This window comes from Balaenoptera musculus, chromosome 17, assembly GCF_009873245.2.
Source record: "Balaenoptera musculus isolate JJ_BM4_2016_0621 chromosome 17, mBalMus1.pri.v3, whole genome shotgun sequence".
Classification (NCBI taxonomy): Eukaryota; Metazoa; Chordata; class Mammalia; order Artiodactyla; family Balaenopteridae; genus Balaenoptera; species Balaenoptera musculus.
Window position 1 is genome coordinate 67,215,139 of NC_045801.1, and position 21,022 is coordinate 67,236,160.

General features: G+C 36.4%; 1 protein-coding gene across 5 annotated transcripts in view; it reads right to left on the reverse strand.

Annotated features, from left to right (window-relative positions):
* PREX2 (phosphatidylinositol-3,4,5-trisphosphate dependent Rac exchange factor 2) overlaps window positions 1-21,022 on the reverse strand; it is a 287,018-nt gene that overhangs the window by 88,989 nt on the left and 177,007 nt on the right. Inside the window, exons 26-33 of one of the 5 annotated variants that reach the window (XM_036830767.1) lie at window positions 20,293-20,472; window positions 17,874-17,968; window positions 16,999-17,081; window positions 16,199-16,289; window positions 15,429-15,557; window positions 9,676-9,717; window positions 5,579-5,796; window positions 1,736-1,838 (exon numbers count right to left, since the gene is read on the reverse strand). In XM_036830767.1, the coding sequence (XP_036686662.1) occupies window positions 1,736-1,838; window positions 5,579-5,796; window positions 9,676-9,717; window positions 15,429-15,557; window positions 16,199-16,289; window positions 16,999-17,081; window positions 17,874-17,968; window positions 20,293-20,472 (941 nt within the window). Of the gene's footprint in view, window positions 1-1,735; window positions 1,839-5,578; window positions 5,797-9,675; window positions 9,718-15,428; window positions 15,558-16,198; window positions 16,290-16,998; window positions 17,082-17,873; window positions 17,969-20,292; window positions 20,473-21,022 lie in introns of those variants that run through there. The other 4 variants (XM_036830768.1, XM_036830770.1, XM_036830769.1 and 1 more) reach the window with 4 other exon arrangements.

Sequence of the window (21,022 nt, forward strand, 5' to 3'; positions counted from 1 at the left end):
TTATCTCTCTGTTTAGTTCTCTATTGTGTCCAACACTTAGAATAGTGCTTGGCCATAAGTAGGCACTTAAGAAATTTTCAATGAATGAATGATTATAATTCCTAGATAACAGATTAAATGAATATTTATTGAGTCCCTATTTATTGTACTAGACATTGGAAATGTGCAAATAAATAAAAACCTTTCCCAGCCCTGAAAGATCTGTTTAGATCTTCTACCATAATACTTAGGGGATCCTCACACTTATGAACAAACAAGAAACAGAAAAATAACAAACTGCTAAAGATTTCTTGGACCGATAGACACATTTTAAACCTATTTGTGACAATGTTGAAATGGTAGATAAATGATCATAACTTGCAGAAACTAAAAGATATAGAGATTAAGCCCTAGGTGTTGCTATTTCTCTGGATGTATACTTCTAAAACAATGCCTCTGTTAGGTTTAATGATGGCCAATTGCTAAAGGAAAGGGATACTTTTCAATCTTTCAATTCAATTTCATAAAGTAACTTCTTTGCAACATTAGATACACCCAAGTTCTGTTGAAATTCTATTCTTCATTCTGCACAGCAAGTTTATCCTTCTACTTTTATAACCATAAAGCCTTTCTGCCTGATGCACTGTATAAACTGAGTTGATATTTGTTCATTCATTTACTTGAAAAAAAACATCGGCCTTTTTGTTCCAGGCATCTCTTGAGTGCTGGATATACAGCAATGAACAACATAGGTTTTGCCATCTTGGAAATTGTACAGGATGAATAAATGAATCAAGATAGTTAATGTGATTATATTTGTACACACTAAATTTTTTGACACTTGGATAAAATAATTTTTAATTTTCATTTTTAAGCTGGCAAATATGTAGACTATGTGTCTACTTCAGAATTAAATTATAAATTTTATCAATTATTGTCAGATCAAACAACTATAATGTCTCTGTATATTCTTGGTTCTAAACACTGTTTTCATTGCCTGCTAACACATTCTCTACAGGATCAACTGAAGATAAGGAGTGGAAACCCAATTCAAACAATTTTGCTAAGCAATTGTTATATATTTGAGCGAACGTTTTGGAGGCCTCAGAGATTATCCACATAGCCAGAAATATTAGGGCAGTTCTTTTATTAAAAGAAGTCTTGACATGAAAAAAGCAGCAGAAAGGACAAGTGTTCTGTGATCCCACTTATATGAGGTACGTAGCGTAGGCAAATTCAGAGCCAGAAAGTGGAATAGAGGTTACCAGGAATTGGAGAAGCGGTGGAGGGTAGTGATTGTTTAAGGAGTATGGAGTTTCTGTTTGGGAAGATGAAAAAGTTCTGGAGATGGATGGTGGAAATGGTTGCACAACATTTTGAATGAACTTAATACCACTGAATTGTATACTGAAAATGGGTTAAGTGGTAAATTTTATGGTATGTATATTTCACCACAATAACAAAAAAGAAAGAAAAGGCAATCTTGAGTAGCACAATATTTGACACACACACTCCAAAAAAGTTTTAGAGGTCAGACTAATAGCTAAAAACAAAAGTATAAAATTAGCTGTAAATTTAATTTATATATACTTTCTATCACTTTCCCAGTTGGTTATTACTATTTTACCCTAAATATAATATTTTATATAAAACTTAAACTGCATATCAAATATATTCATATCAAAGTTATGACTTATGTTGTTGTCTGATGTCAAAGAAATTTTACAAAACATACATGAAATATTTAATTACTTACTTGCAACCAGGGGTTCCTCTTCTGATGGTTTAAAGTAAAAAGAAACCTTTTCCAAATCAAATAGTGCAACCAGTGTATCTTCTAGCATGGCTTGTTCATCTGTCTAGAAAGAAAGAAAAACAATACATGATATGACAGGATTGTTTGGGATAAAACATAATATAAAATAATACAGCGTAACAACTCCAGACCAAAACTAGGTTCACTTGTGTTTTATTTAAGTACAAACCAAATTATCAACACATCTAAGAATTTACTGCCTAAAATGAAATTAACAAATCCTAAGTTATGTTTCTTTTGTAGTTTTATATTTTCCCTTTTCTCTGCTGTCTAAATGATTTTTTCAGTCTATTTTGTAGCTAGATTCTAATTCTATTGATTTTGTTTATTAGTTACAAATGTGTAAGCAAAAAAACATGCTATTTGCCTCTAAATTTCTATAATCTTACAAATATAACAGCTGCAAGACAAAAATATTGTTTTCTTAAAAAGCCCAGTACATAATGGTCATCCTACTTTACGGTAAGATAACCTGTGCATTATTCAATTTGCAATTTGTGAAAACTGTGGTAAAAGCAATTTGCATGTATGTAATGATTTTTCTTCCAAAGATCCTGGAGACAAGAATCATTTTCACTTGCCTATTACGGGGCCTTAATCTAGAATCTTGTGAATATGAGATTTGATTTGTTTTAATCATTCATTTCATTCCTACAGCATATTTTACAGCTGAGGCAGGTAAGGCCAGACATGGTAACAAGTTCATTGCATATCTCAGCGACATCATCTTTCTACTACTGGATCTGGCCTTCCTATTAGCAGTTCAGTGCACTATCTAAAGTCTTTTACTAATTTCCTCATGAAAGAATAATTAACCTAATCATACACAACTTTTATCTCAAAGGTACATTTGTTGCCTTAAGAATGTCAAGGATCCTTTTTAAAGATAATTTTAACATGCTTTACCCGCATTTTAAAAGTTGCTGTAAGCTTATAGCCATATTTTGGGGGCAGCATGAGTAGAGGGTGAAGGAGATGGTAAAAAATTTCCATTGCGTGTGGGAAAAAACCCACTAAGGCAGCCTCAGACCCCAAAGAAGGACTGCATGGATACCAAAAGGTTAACAGTGTCATCACCTTTGTACCTTAGTTTGGTACTTAATGGATGGTACACAGTAAGTGCTGGATAAATGTTTATAAGACTGTGACTTTTTAAAGTCCTTTGAAGCAGCAGAAAAATGCCATGAACCTGGAATTGTAGGGACAGGACTAAAGAATCAGCATTCTTCCAATTGAGAGGAATACACACAGGAAGAAATGTTCCAAACAGGCTGCCCTCTGATCGTAACTTGCAGATGTGGCTAAAGTCATACCCAAGGACCTAGGACTGTGCTCAGAGCCCAGGAACACACAGACCGCCTGTGCCTGCAGCTCCCAGGGAGCTCTTCGCAGTTCCAGGAGGCCCTTAGCGCTCTTGTTACAGAGGCAGAAAGACTACAAGTTTCTTTGACTTTTTTCTTAACTACCTTTGAATTATTTTTTATCAATTCTTTAAATAAACTTAAGGGTTTCATAAGACCAATTTAAGACAAAAAAACAGCTTTCTTAAAAAAAACAAAAAAACAAAAAAACAGCTTTCTTGAGATATAATTTACATACCATAAAATTCACCCATTTTAAGTATACAGCTCAGGGGTTTTTAGTATATATGCAGAGTTGTGTAACTATCACCACCATCCGATTTTAGAATATTTTCACCACCCCAAAAAAGAAACTCAGTACCCATTAGCATTCATCCTCCATATACCTTCCTCCAATCCTTAGCCCCAGGCAACCACTAGCCTATTTTCAGTCTCTAAAGTTTGCCTATTATATTATTACATAGTAATGTAATCAAATAATACGTGGTCTTTTGTAACTGGTTTATTTCTCGTAACATGTTTCCAAGGTTCATCCATGTTGTAGCATGTATCAGTACCTCACTCCTTTTTACTGCTGAATAATATTTCATTGTATGGATACACCCCAACTTGTTTATCCACTCATCAGACAGCTCATGGACATTTGGGTTGTTTCCACTTTTTAGGTATTATGAATAATCTTGCCAGGAACATTTGTGTACAAGTTTTGCTAGAATGTCAGTTTTCTTTTCTCTTGGATATTACCTAGGAGTAGAATTTCTGGGTCATATGGAAATTCCACGTTTAACATTTTGAGGAACTGCCAAAATGTTTTCCAAAATGGCTGCACTATTTTCCATTGCCCCCAGCAGTGTCTGAGGGTTACAATTTCTCCACATCCTCACCAACACTTGTGCCTGTCTGTCTTTTGGATTGTAGCCATCCACATCACTGTGACATAGTATCTCATTGTAGTTTTGAGTTGCATGTCCCCAATGGCTAAAGATGTTAAACGTCTTTTCATGTGCTTTTGGCTATTCTATATCTTCTTTGGAGAAATGGCCATTCAAATCCTTTGCCTGCTTTTTAATCGAGATGTCTTTTTATTCTTTAGTTTTAAGGATTCTTTATATAGTCTGGATATGTCACTTACCAGATGTATGAATTACAAATATTTTCCCCCATTCCTTGAGATTTCAAATAAATGTACCAGCACTTGACTAGACAATGGCAGGTTTTAAGTAAGAAAAGAATAGAAATGAAGCCTCATTCATTAATTAATTTGTTCAACAAACACTTAAAGCCTACCATGCATTAGGAAGAGGGCATCTTATCTTACGTAATTTTTATTTGATAGGCAATGATTAATTAGTATTTATTTTGTTTTTAAACACTTTTCAAGTGACTTATTTCAAAGTCTTCATTAATTAAATTTTTCTTATTTGGTTATATTAGAAACCAAATAAAAAATTGATCACCCACATGGAGTGTATAGAGTCTTTTCAAAAGAATCTAATCCTGTTCCTCTGAATTTCACTCAGCTGAATGGACTTCCTTACCGTACCATTCCAGAACTTTTTATGACCTTGCAGTACAGCAATTACCCCCCTGTCCTCAATACCATTGAAGAAAAACATTATTTTGATGTATAAACTCATATACGTTCGTTTAAAAACTCAACCATGTTACTTGGTAGCTCCATTTTCTATGTGTACTTTAACAGATAAAATAGCGTCTCATGTTTCAAATCAAAATTATATTCAACACGCACCTTAAGTTTAAATAAACTGAACATATCTGCCTTTATACATCATGACAACTATCAGAACCACAGGAAGTATATGTGAAAAAACTCTAAGTTCACCACAGTTTTATCAAATACTTCGAGATGCTTTCTTCATCTCCGCTGTGGACAACTGATGCGTAAACACGGAATATTTTATAGTAATTAAGGCAGTGTTCTTAGATTTAACAGGAAAAACACGCACACAAAGGAAGGAAATAAAATCATTTAACACATGCAAATTTTGACCAGATTGTCAGACAGTATGGCGTGCAAGTTGTCAGAGCTCTTCTAAGAGCATGTTCCAGGACATCAACCTCAGGGGGAGCTCAGGTCTCATGGCAGACTCTTCCTTCTGGACTGGAAATAAGCAACCGCGGCAGACACTCTCCACTGCTGACCTTTCTCGGCCGGTGCTTAGGCATACAGGAATTAGTAACAGATGGAGGTTTTCTCAGCTTTTAGCAGCCACTGAGAATAAAAATCAGGAAAGGTATTTCCACATACTTATTAGAGCTATATTTGCCCATGGAAAAACATATCCTTTTAAAGGAGCTGGATGATTGTGGATACAATAACGAATAATCATGTTTTAGTGGGAATAGGTCCCAATGTACGTTCCAGTTGACACAGCCAGTGGGAGGCATTGTGGTTCCTTACCAAGTTTGGTGACAGAAGTGACTGAAAGTGAAAAAGAACTCCTGCGTTCGCTATCTGGTCCAGCCACCTTCTGCTGGCTTCCCAAGTTTCCATCTCATTTTCCTTGCTGTTGTCAAACATCTGGTTTAAGGCGGCCATGAGCTGCTCGGAGAAGGCACAGACTGTGGCCACGAGACTCTGGCAGAAAACCATGTCTCTTCGGAGCTGTGTCTCACTGTCTGTGATCCAGGAGAACATAAAGGCAGTTTTGGAAAATGTCATAGTTGAATAAGACCAATTCATTCAGCATTTGCACTCACTGTTATTTCATCCTTTCCCTAAACTCACACCATGGGAAAAATGTGAATTTGAGCTCTATTCATGAGCACATACGTTTGAGCAAGTATGCCTTTTAGAAAACACTGAACACCCAAAAACGTTAGAAACATTAAGCTCATTTTTCTTAATTGATATTGTAACTTTATTTTGCGATCACTAAATTGTTTTATAAAACCCAATAAAATAAGGCTTTATTTTATTTACTTTATTTTTCATGACGGAACACAATTTGCACTGGTGCATGACACTTTCCTAAAGAAAACTCAAAGTCCAGTTTTTCAGTTTGCGCTGGTAAATGAAATACAATATTATTAGTACTAAATTTTAAAAAATTACCTACTAGACCTATTCAAATATTAATGTGAAACACACATGGGAAAGAGTATCATGTCCAATTGCTTGTAATAATATGCAAATCTGTATCTCCTGAAGTCACCTATTCAACTTCATAAGGTATAAACAGGTCCAGTTCATAAATTCCTACATTTTTTCGAAATAGGTAAAATATTTGCAGTTCTAGCATAAATTGATTTTTACTAGCATTCTTATTTTGCAATTAACTGGACTTTTGATTGACCCACTTTGAAGGTATGTTTACCCTGTGAATTGCCAGTCCTGGACCTCAGGTTTTTCAAATGGAAAGCAGCTGTGCCCCTGAGAACCTGATCCCAAAGGGTTCACTTCTCTGGGGCGTTGGATATAACACAAACTACGTAAAGAACATGAACACCAAGCCATACATTCTGTACACTGAGAAATCTCTTGTACTAGAGGAACAACACAGGTACATATCATCATACTCCCAAAAGGGTACTGAATATTTTGAGGGCTCAGAATCTTCCGAAATGAAGAAGCATTGTCAATAATTAGTGTATAATGTAGATAAACATGCTGCCTTTACTCAGCAATGAGTTCTTGCTTTATTGATAGAAAGGCATAGTTTTTAAGCTGTTTAACCAAGAACATGGAACACCTGTTTTTAATGACCATCAAAGCATGTGTACACATAGTTGCTGCTTGTTACTTAGTTTCACTGTTAGGAAAAGCTACTCTTGAAAATTTTGTTAGAAACAGGATTAAATATTAAAAATATTTAATTATATAATAAAAATATTCATTGACTAGGTTGAACTATATGAACTTGCTGTTTTAGTAGGTCAACATGACTGAATATGGGAATTCCACATAGTTCAGCCTGTTGATTTAACTAACAACATGTGTTAGACATTTCCTTTAAGTAGTTATATACTATGTGCCTGTTCTAATAGACAGAAAAGAGCGTTTTACAGGTCACTATAAAATGGCTAAACTGGGAAAGAACTTTGTCCAATTCTCAACTAAGAAAAAAGCAAAACACTTATTCCGTTGTGCATAATTTCTAACTGGGTGTAGACATTCAACAAATGTTTACTGAATGAAAATAATGAACCAGTAGAGTAACTAACAAACAAATGAATTAAGTGAAATGAAAATGTATGAGCTCATTCTCTGGCTTCTTGAAATGACTGGATTTAGTCTGACTTAAAAGGGTGATTCTTGGTCCACGGGCCCTCTGGCTGCGGGCCACCCTCCTCCCCTCACCACCCAGCAAACTTGAAATCATTCTTCAAGAGTCAACTCATTGAACTACTAAAATATTATCTTCCTTTGGGGAATGTCCTCTCTCCTTCAGGAAGTCTGTGCATTTCTTTCTGCCCCCGCAGGTCTGGGAGTGTCTCCCCCTACCGAAGGGCTAATGACCTAGCATTGTGAGAGTTTGCTCACATGCTTGTCTTCCCCCAGGGACCGTCAGCACATCAACGCCAGGGGAAGTGGCATATCATGTGATTTATGCTCAGGGACTTGAGAGGCAGATAATCTGCTTTCAACTTCCCATTCTGCCAATTTTAATCTATACAATTCTAGGTATCAGATCCCTATTCGTAAAACAGGGGTTATTCCTACTTCTTAGATCTGTGATGAAGATAAATGAGATAAAAACATTTAAAGCACTTAGCAAGGTGAAAAGGGACAGTGATATTATCATGATTCTTCTTTTCCCTAGCATCTAGCATGGTGCCTGGCACATAGGTGCTCAGTTTTATTGCTAAATAGAGAAGGAACATCATGATAAAGAAAGAAACCCAATAAGCAAACTTTCAGCAAAAACACATAGGTCTTTTCCTTTTAATTATGCAGCTGTTCGAAAGTCACAAGTGTCCATCCTTTACCAAAGCTATTCTCATTCCTCATTTTTATCAATAAGAACTACAGCAAGAATCACAACAGCTGCTCCCAGCTTCTAGTAAAAGAAGAAAAGCAAGTTCTGTTTTTCTTGACAGCTTGTTTATTTTCGCCAAGTAAAAATTCCCTTGTAGTGGGAATACACTCGAAACAAATGGATTTTTACCTATCAAAGGCTTCCGTTTCATTTCAGTATTTAAGCACCTACTTAAATTCATCTTCTACAGACATGTTTAAAAATATTAACACTTCATTTAGTCTCAACTGTTTAAAAAACTCAAATTCCATTGTAAGCTTGCTGATCTGAAAAGAATGAGATGGTTTCTAGACATGCAAGTAATCTGTCATTATTCTGAGATTGTAGGGGAAAGAAAGCAAAATAAACAAAGAAACAAAAAGAAGAGATCAGAAAGAGAGAAAGACAGGAATAAAAGACAATTAAGAATAATGTTTAGCAGACCCAGTCCACCCTTTTCAAGTGAAAAGCATAATTTTATAGCCAACAGTATGGAGTAATTTGGCTACGTTTGGTATCATTCAAATGTAACAAAGAAAAAAGTAGTAAATCAAGTAGGAAAAAAGGAGAATTATGATAGGAATAGAAAAATGAAATTGAAATCAAAATAAGAACAGCCATCTGAATATTAATAAATAAAGCAATGCATTCCAGAACCATTTCTGGAACTGGCAGAACTAAGTTTGAATTTCAAAACTGCACCTACTATTTATTTATTCACCCAGTAAGGCATCTCTACGCCTAATCTTCTAGATGTCCCAAAATATGTGTTGATTGACTACCATGTGCTAGTTATTATTCATCTGCTTGAATGTAGATTTCTTCACCTTTAAAACTGTGGAAACAATAATAATATTCTTACAGAGTAGTTGTGAGAACTCAGTGAAATCCATAAAAATGAGGTCCATCGACTACGCTGTCATTATTAAAGCTCAAAAAATGTAAGATACTTCTGATATTACTACTCAGTCAAAAAGCAAAGCAAAAACCAATCATCAAAAAAAAAAAAAGGCCCTCTTGGTTAAGTTGGCTCATTCATTCGTTTATAATTTAAATTTTCCAAGTGTGACAGACTGTAAAAGTGCTCACAAATTCTTCCCCTCTCTGTGTCCATGCCCTTGCAAAACGATTTCAGATTGAGAGTCCTCCTATCAAAAGCACAGTCTGTTTCTCCTTAAATCTGAACCCGCCTACATCCTTGTTATAAACAAAAGTTAGACACAGTTTCACAAAAAAAACCTATTTGTACAAGTAACTTTACCAAAACCTCCTCCCTTTCTCCTTTTAAATTATATTTTGTAGAAATGTACATTTATATGTTTTCATGTTTTTAACCTTTAATTGAAGGTGAGCATATGTTTTATGTTTTTATCAAAATACTATCTAAGTATTTTTTTAATCTCTGCAAGGCTTTAGAAAAGGTAGAGATCATATTTCCATCTATTTTGTAAACAGTTGAAGACATTGCCTTCATATCATAAGACATCTAAGGTCATGGGCTATAATAATCTCAAATAGTAAAAATAATGTAAAATATTACCTGAATATTCAAGAAGAGCCAGGAGTATCCTACACTTTACCTCTGCAGAGAAAGAAAACATACCAGTCAGTTGTTCAGTCTTTTTCTGCAACTAACACCACATTTTAACTGTGTAGTAAAAATTAGCACAACCTTATTATATACATTAGATAATAAAAATCCCATTCACTTGACATGCTATTTTTGCCTATCTACCAATATAAATTCTATCCATTGCTCAAGACCCTAAAATCTCTTCCAGATCTGAATTACATGAGACTGTGAAACACCATTCAAATCCTGCTACCGTTGTAGGTCATCATTAGCTGTTGTAGCTTGCATGGTGTTCTCTAAACACCTACAGCTATTATGGTCTTGATCAATAAACTGTCAAATAGTATTTTTAAAATTTAAACTTTCAAAAATTATATATACAATATATAAAGAATATATGTAATATAATATATAAATATATACTAATAAATATGCATATGTTATATTGTGAATTATACTGTGTATTAATATTAGAAATATATGTATATATTGTGGCTTTCCTATCTGTAGGTCAAGATACTGCCCTAAAAGACAGAAAAATACTAAATATTTCCAAATACTCTTCTTCTCACCCCATCCCCACACAGGGCCAATCACAGATGTCTGATAAATGATGTGTATTAACATCATACTGATTGCTATGTGCCCAATGAGCTCTGTGTCCATTTGCTTCCAGTTGGTAAATAGTTTACTTGCAATAGGAAAATATTAAAACATAAAGAGTTCCTTTATGTAACCAAGATTATGGGAAATAAAAAAGGCTAGGTTGTACCCTATTCTAAATAGGTTCACAGCAGAGTCAGAGCCACAAAAGTAACAGATAAGAAATGCAGAAAATGCCTGAAAGGGCATTAAGTTTTACAAGTGAGACACACGAACAAATGGATTTCAGAGGCAGAGAGTACACTGGACTGAGTCAGGAGACCCATCTGTTGTACACTAGCTTTGTCATCTTCAGTACATTGTTAATCTACTTTTGAGTCTTAACTTGCTCATTCATAAGTGATAATAACATCTATCTTATCTATTTTATAGGACTGTGTATAAAAAATAAATGGGAATATATATTAAAAGCCTTGGAAAATTATTTAAAGTGCTGTGTACCTGTGAAGCACTATTATTATTGTAACCTGGATATGGCTAAAATTGGTATAAAATTTTTTTTAAGAGAGTCTCAAAATTTTTAAAATTTTCAAAGTTCATTGTCAGGGGACTAAGTACATATCCTAAGAGTGGGAAATAGTGCTAGCAAGGGAATAGAGTAGAGAATAAATGCCAAACATTCAACAATCTAGCATAGAAAAGATTTTATTATATCATTAAGAGATTGAGATTGGGATACAATTGGAAAGCCCTATTGAAAAATGGCTTTCAGCATCAGATGGATGAGTTTAGATTTATCTAACAGAAAATAACTCTAAGGTTCTGAGGCAGGGTACTGAACATGATATTTTAGGAGAATGAATCTGATGATGGTGTATATGAACCAGAAAAGATAGAGACAAGGGATTAGCCAGAAAACTATTTTAGTAACTGAGATATGAAGAAAAAGGGAAAAACTGAACAGACTTTTGAATTAAAACAAGAAGAAGAAGAAGAAGCTCTTTAGGATATTAGGACAAAGGCAGAGAAAAAAATGAAAAAAAAGTAGGTTGCTAGAAAAATAGGAGCTTTTAAAAGGAGTATAATTTTTGTAGGCAACAAAGAGTTGAATTGTCACTAACAGACATTTGAATTTAAGGTGATGGTGGATCCAATTTAGATGTGTGTTCTTCCCCACACCACCAAGCAACTCTTCAACCCCAGTTGGGTGTCCTACGATTCAATTCAGTTCTGACACTATCTACTTGTAGATCCCACAGGATGAGGGCTCAGCCCCACAGGACTGTCTCCCCACCCACTCACCCTCCTTCAGACACCAATCACAAGTCCAGGTTGTCATCTGTGCTTCTGACCAACTGGCTGTACACAGGAGGTTCCAATGATCCCCTCCTTGGGTTCGATTAATTTGCTAGAACAGCTCACAGAACTCAGAGAAACATTTTACTTACTAGATTACCAGTTTATTATAAAAGGATGTAACTCAGGAACAGCCAGATGGAAGAGGGCAAGGCACAGGGCAACAAGGCATGGGGAAAGGGCACAGAGCTCCAGGCACCAACACAAGTTCACCAGCCTAGAAACTCTCCAGTCCTCTCCTTTTGGGGTTTTACGGTGGCTTCATAGCATAAGCATGGTCGATTAAATAATTGGCCATTAGCAACTGAACTCAATCTCCAGCCTCTCTCCCCCCCTTGGAGGTCAGGGGTGGGACTTAAAATTCCAACCTTCTACTCACAAGGTTGGTTCCCCAGGCAACCAGCCACCATCCATAGGTGATTTCCAAAAGTCACCTCATTAACATAAGAAAAGACAGCTTTATCCTCTCATCACAGGAAATCCCAAGGGTTTTTTGATCTCTGTGCCAGAAAAGGGGATGAAAACCAAATATATATTTTGTATTATAAATCACAATACCACAGTGGGCTAACCACGTAAAAATATCTTCAGTTAGCTGACACTGTGATTCCGTAACTTAGCTGAGGAATTAAGGAGGAGATTATCTTAGTGATACCACACAATGACTCTGTCCCCCATTTAGTCCACTATTTCTTCCGCTCTCCTCTGCCCTCAGTTTACAGGCTTTGAGTGAATGGCATGCAGTGAGATAACTTATGAATGGCACTGGAACAGTCCCTCCTACATAAAGACCATACACTTATTATACTTTGATATCATATTTGGTATATACTTGCTAGGATATTTTGAAATCAGAGATGAAGGAATGATGGGGTTTGGAACATGCTACCCCCAAGTACGGCACTTTGGCACATTGAATTATTTTAAGCTGAAGGAATCCGAGAAACAGTGAGGGCAGGAAGGACTCTCTGACCACCTCCCTTTTCCCCGGAAGCAGGTCATCAGCTGCTCAGGAGAGCGATAACCAAAGGAAAGGAGCATCCTTATCTCCAAGGAGGGAGGGGTGCCAAGAGGAACAGGCCTTGCTGAACCCCCCCCAGGTTACTACACTTAGCTCATACCCTTTTGTCCTATAACATTTTTCCAGGACTTTCTACTCTTCTTCAAACCTAGTATAAAGGCACTCAGGTTTAACCTTTTCTTCTGGTCTTCATTTCCTTATGAAGGCTCCCGTGTTCATGTGAAAATTATAATAAATAAATTTATGTGCTTTTCTCTTGCTAATTTGTTTTTTGTCAGACTAATTTACTGGGAGAGTTAAAGAAAAAAAGGATATTTTTTTCCTCCCCTACGGGAACATCAGAATGGGGTCATCCCAGCTGTACATATACACCATGACATTCCGGCAAGGTAACATTATGTTGAACTTCCAGCCCAGACCTAACCTTCCATTAAATCAATCCTTCCATAAAGACAATTTGGGAAATAGAATGAAAACCACTTTAACTTGAACAGGATGAATTCGTGCTGAACGGGTGAGGTTACTTCTGAGTCTGTCCACAGAGCAAGCAGCTGATTACAAGGATCCCAGCGCTGTTGCTTCCACCCCATAGAACAGGACCAGACACCACACAGATCACCAGGAAATGGTAGCTTGTCCTCTCCCTTGATGGTCCACTGAGCTGAACTACGGATTAATTGTTTTTAAAGACTCACTTAACACGGTGACAATCACAGCTCTTACCCAAAGAGTAACTGCATCTCTCTGAGACTTGCAGCCAGGGGTGCAACTTAAATTCTGCCAAGAGCCCTCCCTCTGTTGACTCTATTGACTGGTGGACTCAGCACAGCCAGCCATGCTCAATCAGCTGCTGGGCTCCCATGACCAAGAGTGGCACTAATATTCACAACATCTATCAATCAATCAATATATGTAGATAGTTGTCATCGCTATGGCCGCTCATTGTGAAAAGAAGTACTGAGTATATAAGGCAGGACTTGAGATGAAAATGTAAAATTCTTAAAAAAAATACCTTTTTAAAAAATAAGTTTTTTGCCCTGCATTAGAAGTTATTTTCTTAAAGATAAAGCTCTTCAAAAAACAAAACAAAAAGTTTTAAGGGTTTCTTTGTTCCTGATTGATATTGCATTTATTCTAAAAACAAATATAATGTAAACAGAAAAAGTCAGAGATGATGAGAATAACTGCATTTAGATTCACAAATTATAACTTTTAGGAGTGCTATGACACTGGCATCCACTCAGCGAAAACATACCTTTTACTCAGTAGAGTATATGCTTAAATTCCTTAAAGCTGACAGCCTTTAAAAATATGTTTGCCATTTTTGCTGTTCATTATTTTCGGGGGTTTTAAATTCAGACTTTTGATTAAACGTGATGTTATAATGTGTCACAAATAATCATTATATTTAGCTATAAGATAGATACAGTCAAGAAATGCAGTTGTCAAGAATAAAAGATTTCATCATACAATAGAATTGTTGTGATTTATTTGGAGTTTTCCATTTCTGTACAAATTTCTTCTCTATTGATCTCTAAACAATATCTAAGCTGTTATACTTGAGTATATTTCTAGGCAGAAGACTGGGTAATCACAGAACATTTACACCATCCCTGTCGTTTAGTAAGTGAAGACACTGAGGCACGAAGGAGTGACACCACAGGCTCAGACCCTACAGGGTGTAAGAGCTGTCTTCCATCAGCAAAGTATGCAACTCTCTCTAATTTACCCTAAGAAAATGGTAGTGATGGGTTAAAAAAAAGTGGGTTATGATGTAATTCTGCTGAATACTATTTACCACATCCCAATGACATACAAATGATGGGGGAATACAGCCGTAATATTTATTGTACAGGTTTCTCAACCTTAGTGCTATGGACATTTAGGACCAAATAATTCTTTGTTGTGAGGGACTGTCTGGAACCTTGTAGAATGTTTAGCAGCATCTCTGGCCTCTACCCACTAGATGCCAGTAGCATGCCCACGATTGAGACAATGGAAAAATGTCTCTAGACACTGCCAACCACTGTTCTAATACTGGGAAGAAAACCACTGATTTAGACATTACAAAAAAATTAAACAAATTTCTCATTTCATCTTTTTCACCACAATCACTTTAGAAACTCTCAGAATTTTCTACTTAATAACTCTGACCCTAAACAACATGCAACAAGGCTCACTGGAGTTGTCTTGAAGTTTTTTATATCTCCAATCAGAGGCTGTATCAGTTATGGGAAGTTGAGTAGACAATCTCATGCTAGTTTATAACAATCAACTTAGACAAACGCTTCTGAAAGAGAAACTTAAAAACTAATGATGCAACCTATGTCATTATTTTGATTCTCATAGACTCAAAATTGATTTTGTAGACTTTCCATGAAGTATAGCTTCATATGTTTTGTGAACCCTTTAAAAATTTTTCTGATACTCTTTCATGTTATAAAATATGAAAATCCCTCCACGTTCCACTTGTCTTCCTAAGAATGAGCCCTTACTTTATTGCCTGAGAATATTTTCCGTGATACAGTCCACATCATTTAGATCCTTGGAACACAAGGTTCTGTCATCATATTCCTTCTTTCCCTCCTCCGCCTTCACTCACCCTTTTCAGTCCTTTTATTTTCCTCCTAACATGAAAAACTTCAAAAAGTAATCAAGGCATGTCTAAACTTTTGGGTTTAATGGGTTTTTAAATGAGTATTGCTAATGTCATGGTATGTTCTTTGCTTTTCATCCTGACCTTCAACAAATTTTCTGATGTTCTGAGCAAGATTCCGGACACTGCTGGGAAGATTCCAAGGATCTTGCTTGATGTGAAGCCTTAACCTTTTTGGACAACTCAGCTTTGGTTCCATTTCCTGCTGAAACTCTAAATAAACACAGAAAAGCTCTCTTAAGTCTCAACCATTTACCAGTTCACAAGCCCATAAACTGCAGAATCCTCTTTCTTTCATTCCTGTGGTCCTAGGCTATTATCATGGTAGCAATTTCTTTAGCTCTATCACAGGAGAAAATTTGTTAAATCTAAAACAAAGTCAAATCTTATTATTCTCTTTTTGCAAATGTTTAAACAAAGGAGCAAATTTAGATGAAAACTCTATTTCAACATCCTAAACTGGACGTCAGAAAGTGGCAGCTCTAGATCTTGTTCTGTTTGCCAACCACCATTCCCAAAGCCCCTCCCCCCATCACTGGGCTACCTACCACCAAGTAGGCATTAAGTCTGGTTTCAGCAAAAGCAACTCAACACTTATATTTCTTCAATTAACTCACTTGGTTTGGCCCCTACAGGCACTAAACGTTTTAAACTTTCAAAGAACTCTAAAAGGTCTTGATTTTTATATATATATATATATATATTCAACAGTTATCCAAATAGAAGTAGTATTAAGTGAATTATGAAATGATCACCCAGAACTTTTTTTCTCATGCTATGCTTTTGCTTCATGACTATACTGTCTCCCACTTTTGTTTCCCAATTGCCTCCAACAATTACTTTGTAAACCTTACCTTGTAACCCTCGACCTGGTGTCAGGTACTTGGTTTGCTCAAAGGCCCTCACAACAGCTTGGCCTTTCAGGAGATTGGTAATGGAATCCACCTATCATAACAGCAGAGATTTCTGGGAGTTACATAACTTCTCGGTATTTCCAAAAGTCAATCTTGTAAAATACTTTTTTCCTCAAAGCAACAATTATTTTTGAAATCTCATGCTGCTTGCAAAATCTATCTTTAAATAAAATATTAGGATAAACTCACCTGATAACATTTACAATATCTCTTACTATCCTACCATATATTCATACAAAATATAAATTTTCTTTGTAAAAGAAGTAAGAGTCCTAGAATTATTTTTAAAAAACACCTAAAAGTTATCATAATCCTTTTCGAAGTGGTAAAAGCTTCTACACTATGAATTTTGGTTGTGGATATAAATTTTTTTAAAAATGCAAAATACCAACATGAGCACAAGACAACCCTGTGCTTCTTGAGATTAGGAATGAAGTTGAACAAGAAATGTCATGGAGGAATCTGAAAACCCACAAAGAAACAAATAATGAACAGAATAACTCCCGTTTGTAGAACACTTTATAATTTTCTAAGGACTGTGAAATACTTGACATTCTTAACAGTCCTTTGGGCTAGCTGGCTGAAGGAATCTCTTTTCCATTTTAAGCTATAGAAATTAAGGTACAGGGGATGGAGGAACAAATTCCATTCTAACTGCAAACTCCTTTCACTATGTCTGAAAAATGAATTTCTGACAGTTTAGTCTGTGGAAAAAATACCCACAACTGTCCCAATTGTACCTGGCTGAAAAGATGCTCAAGGCAACTGTGTATCTTGTCCTGTTTATCACGAGAAATGCGAACATTTAGGGGAAGCTCATCACCTAGATATTAAAAATAAATCATTCATCTTATGTTTAACATTCCAAAGCATTTTAATGTCAATAAAGTAAAAAATAATTAAACACTAGCTCTTATTCCATACATTAGTTCTCATGTTCAGAAAAAGAATTCCAAAAGCTTTAATAACTATTAGGATGTCAGATTATTGCTCCTTCAAAACTGAGATGAAAGCAGAGGGTCTCACAGAAACAATCCTGTGGTACCCACATTAATGATTCTTTCAAATGGTGAATTTTTCTAATGGTCAAATAGTTGGAATAAACTGCGTATCTCAAAATTAAGATTTTTCCTAACTCGATGGAAAGTCTTTTTCTTAACACACACAAAATAAAACATGTATAAGGTATTTATATCAAGCAGTGTTTTTCTCATCACCCCCTTCCCCACTGTCCCTAAGGCTAGCTCAGGTGCATCTGCTGCCTTCAAATCCTGCTTCAAAGCCCATCCCATCTCCTCACATGATCATCAATGCCTAATATCCTAGAAAACTTGTTTCTTGTGTACCTATCATACAGGTACCACGTAGTAACACAGAAATATCATAAAACATCATTTATTAACATAAAAATTAGTTTGCTTCTTCCATCTCTTTAAAAATTCACTCTGTTTATAATGGGATTGGGAAGCCGACTTTCTCAAGCATGTAAAACTGAAAGGCAATGTGTGTGGCCACCAAAAATGGCTGATGAAAGATAAAAATGAGTATGGATCAAGCAAATTAATCCCTTAGGTTCGGCATCATCAAAGAGTCCGCGTGCCTTCACCAAACGCACCTGAGTCCATTTCATCGCTGTGAAAATACGAGCTGCACTGGCTACTGCAGATGCTGGTGAAGGAGGTGATGGAATTCCTATTGCTGTTGCAGTCGCTGCGAAGAATGAGGTACGTGTCACTTCAGCAGTGCATCTGGCAAAGTTTCCCTGCCACTTCTTACCAGATAAACTTATTATGTCACGGTTATATGTGTTAATATGCTTTATAGAAATTTATGAGAAAGATAAATTTGTTCAACTCACATTTTATCTTACTTTAAAAGAAAGTATTTTCAATTCGATCATATTTCAAATTTTCTCGTCATATAATCTAATCATAATTGAATTTTAAAATGCATAGCTATTTACAGGAGTCAAACCAAACTTAAAATTTGTTATAATCCATTTGATGGTATATGCCTGTAGTTGATTTGCTAAGAGTGACAAAATCCTGTTTCAAGAGCTCTGCCTTTCAACCCTTTCTAGTAACTTAAAGGATAACTTATTAATTGCACTCTGAGCTCCCACCCCTCCCCCGCCCCGGGAAGATGGCACTTTGCCTCCACCCCGGAGCCCAGAACAGGACACCACACCTGCTAGGTGCTGGGTAATGATGAACATCAAGGGAAAGAAAGTTAGAAATGTCTGTGTGTGAATATGGACACATGACAGATTTCAGAAGTAGTGCAGGAGACATAAATATTTTTTTCTCTCAGAATAAGTAAAAGGGACTTATTTAACCTTAAATGTACATTTAAAATTTCTATTTTACCCTAGAGAGAACCTGAGAGTAATGTTAATTATCTGATAACTAGAATTTGAGGGAAGAAAGTATTTTTAGATCTGTCATTTCCCACTGGAGAGAAACCACAGGTTCTTATTAAAGAGCATACTGGTCTCCTTAGAAGCTAAAAGTAAGTGAAATGGTAAAAGTGGTTAATTTGTTTTATATATCATTAAATTTCTAGGAATAATTAACTCACATATTCATTAAAATCCTTTTCACATAGAAATTGGAATAGTAGAGTGGTTAATAAACTGAGAGCCAGGCCACCTGATTTCCTAGGTAAATTATGTAACTCCTGCGGGCCTCAGCTTCCTTAGATGTAAAATGCAGTTAATATCAGAACCTGCCACAGAGGGTTGTGGGAGGAATTCCGTGAAATCATCCTGCTTCCCCCTGTGTCTGGTAAGAATATGTTTTTAATGTTAGCTATTAGTTTGTGCTAAACATCTCTGATGAAACCAACTTCGATTTAACGATAATTACTAAATATCTTTTCATTGTAAAACACTGTATAATAAATAAGAGTAAGAGAGTTTTTGTCTTCAGTTAATGTAAATAAAACGGGAGGTTCTGAAGCCGCACACTCAGCATACGTGGCAGGTTGCCACAGGTCTCAATGAGGTTCCAGGTGACACAAGGATTCAAAGGAGAAAAAGCACTTTCAACTAAGGAAGTTCATTGGAAGAGCCATCATTTGAGAGTCTGGTAAGAAGAGGACTCGACAGAGTTTGGAGGGAAGGTGTTATGGGTTGAATTGTATCTCTCCCTCCCCCGCCCCTAAATTCATATGGTGAAGTCCAACACTCAGTATTCCAGACTGTGATCTCGTTTGGAGAGAGGGTCTTGACAGAGGTAATCAAGTTAAAATGAGGTCACTAGTGGGGGCCCTAATCCAGTATGACTGGTGTCCTTATAAGAAAGAGGAAACATGGACACTGAGACAGGCTTGGAAGGAAAAGGATGTGAACAGACAGAGGGAGAAGACAGCCATCTGCAACCAAGAGATTGAGCCTTCCTTCCCAGCCCTCAGAAAGAACCCAACCCTGCTGACACCTGGATTTCAGACTTCCAGCCCTAGAACTGTAGGATAATAAATAAATTTCTGTTGTTCAAGCCACCTGGTTCTTGGTACTTTGTTACAGCAGTCCTATCAAAATTGTACAGAAGGCATGCAAGGGAAGAAAAAATGCACAAAGCTGGTCACAGAGGTGAGCACATGAAACTAGTTCAATTAGCTTGAATCACAGAATATAGGAAGGAGGAAAAACAAAACAAAAAGAACACCTATTTACTACCCAATAGTCCAATAATCAGAAACAGATATTCAAAAAAAAAAAACCTGTTAATATGGCACAACTTGTTTATTTGCCATACGTGTTACACAATCCATAAGAGAATAACAAATCTCCTAAATTAGGTCCACTCGGTTGGAGAAAAAATGTTTTTTCCGAATTACTCAGATTATAAAAGGGAAGAATTTGAAAGACAGTGATGTCTCACTATGCTTTGTCTGAGGTTGGTAACAGCCAGCGGTTATTTTGTGGGAATAATAAACAAAAGCAACAGTCAAAAATTTTTTCAAGACCTATGTGGAAAATACAGAATCCCATTTGACTTGGTCGATGAGATGAGTTTCAGGAATGAATGAATTACCTGTAAGAGTCTCTGTTGCTGATGGTGTCGTGACCTGAATCTTCCTGCTCATCGCCTGCCACGTTAAAACAGACGCGTTTGCTGTTTCTCTCTCCCTTCTCGTTGTCACTGTCTGTTGGGACTATGGACTCTGATGTCTTACGTTCTAATTTAGGAGAATATGTTATTGAAGACAGAAGGCTGCAGTGGGATATAAAAAAAAAAAAGAATAAGTGCACATTTTCACACCGGCGGCTACAGATAACTACCTTGCTCATTTTATATGATAGGCTTACAGATATTTCTAGAGCTTCTTCTAGGTGTCACCTGAAATTAATACCCTGTTGCATAAAAAGCCTGTCATGCAAAGTTCACTCTTTCCTATCAGAATAAGTAATGGAAACAGCACACAGTTTTGATGAGAAAGCTGTGTTCAAATCCAGGTTCTGCCATGGACCAGCTGTGCTCTCCTGGCAAAACCGGGATGGTTCTCTTTGACATCTATGAAATGTGGATAATAAGAATAGCTACCCACAGGGCTGCTGGGAGAATGAAATGCACAGAACACATTGCTGGTACCTCCCAGCCATCGTCACCACCACATGAAAATACCTGAGAAACTTTAAAGTGCTATCCAAATATTAAAATAAACACTAAATGGGCTTATACCTCCTCACTGGCTTACCTGCAGATGTTAAAATCCCATTACCCCCCTCCGCCTGCCTTGGGTTTCCCCCAGGCTTTCTCTATT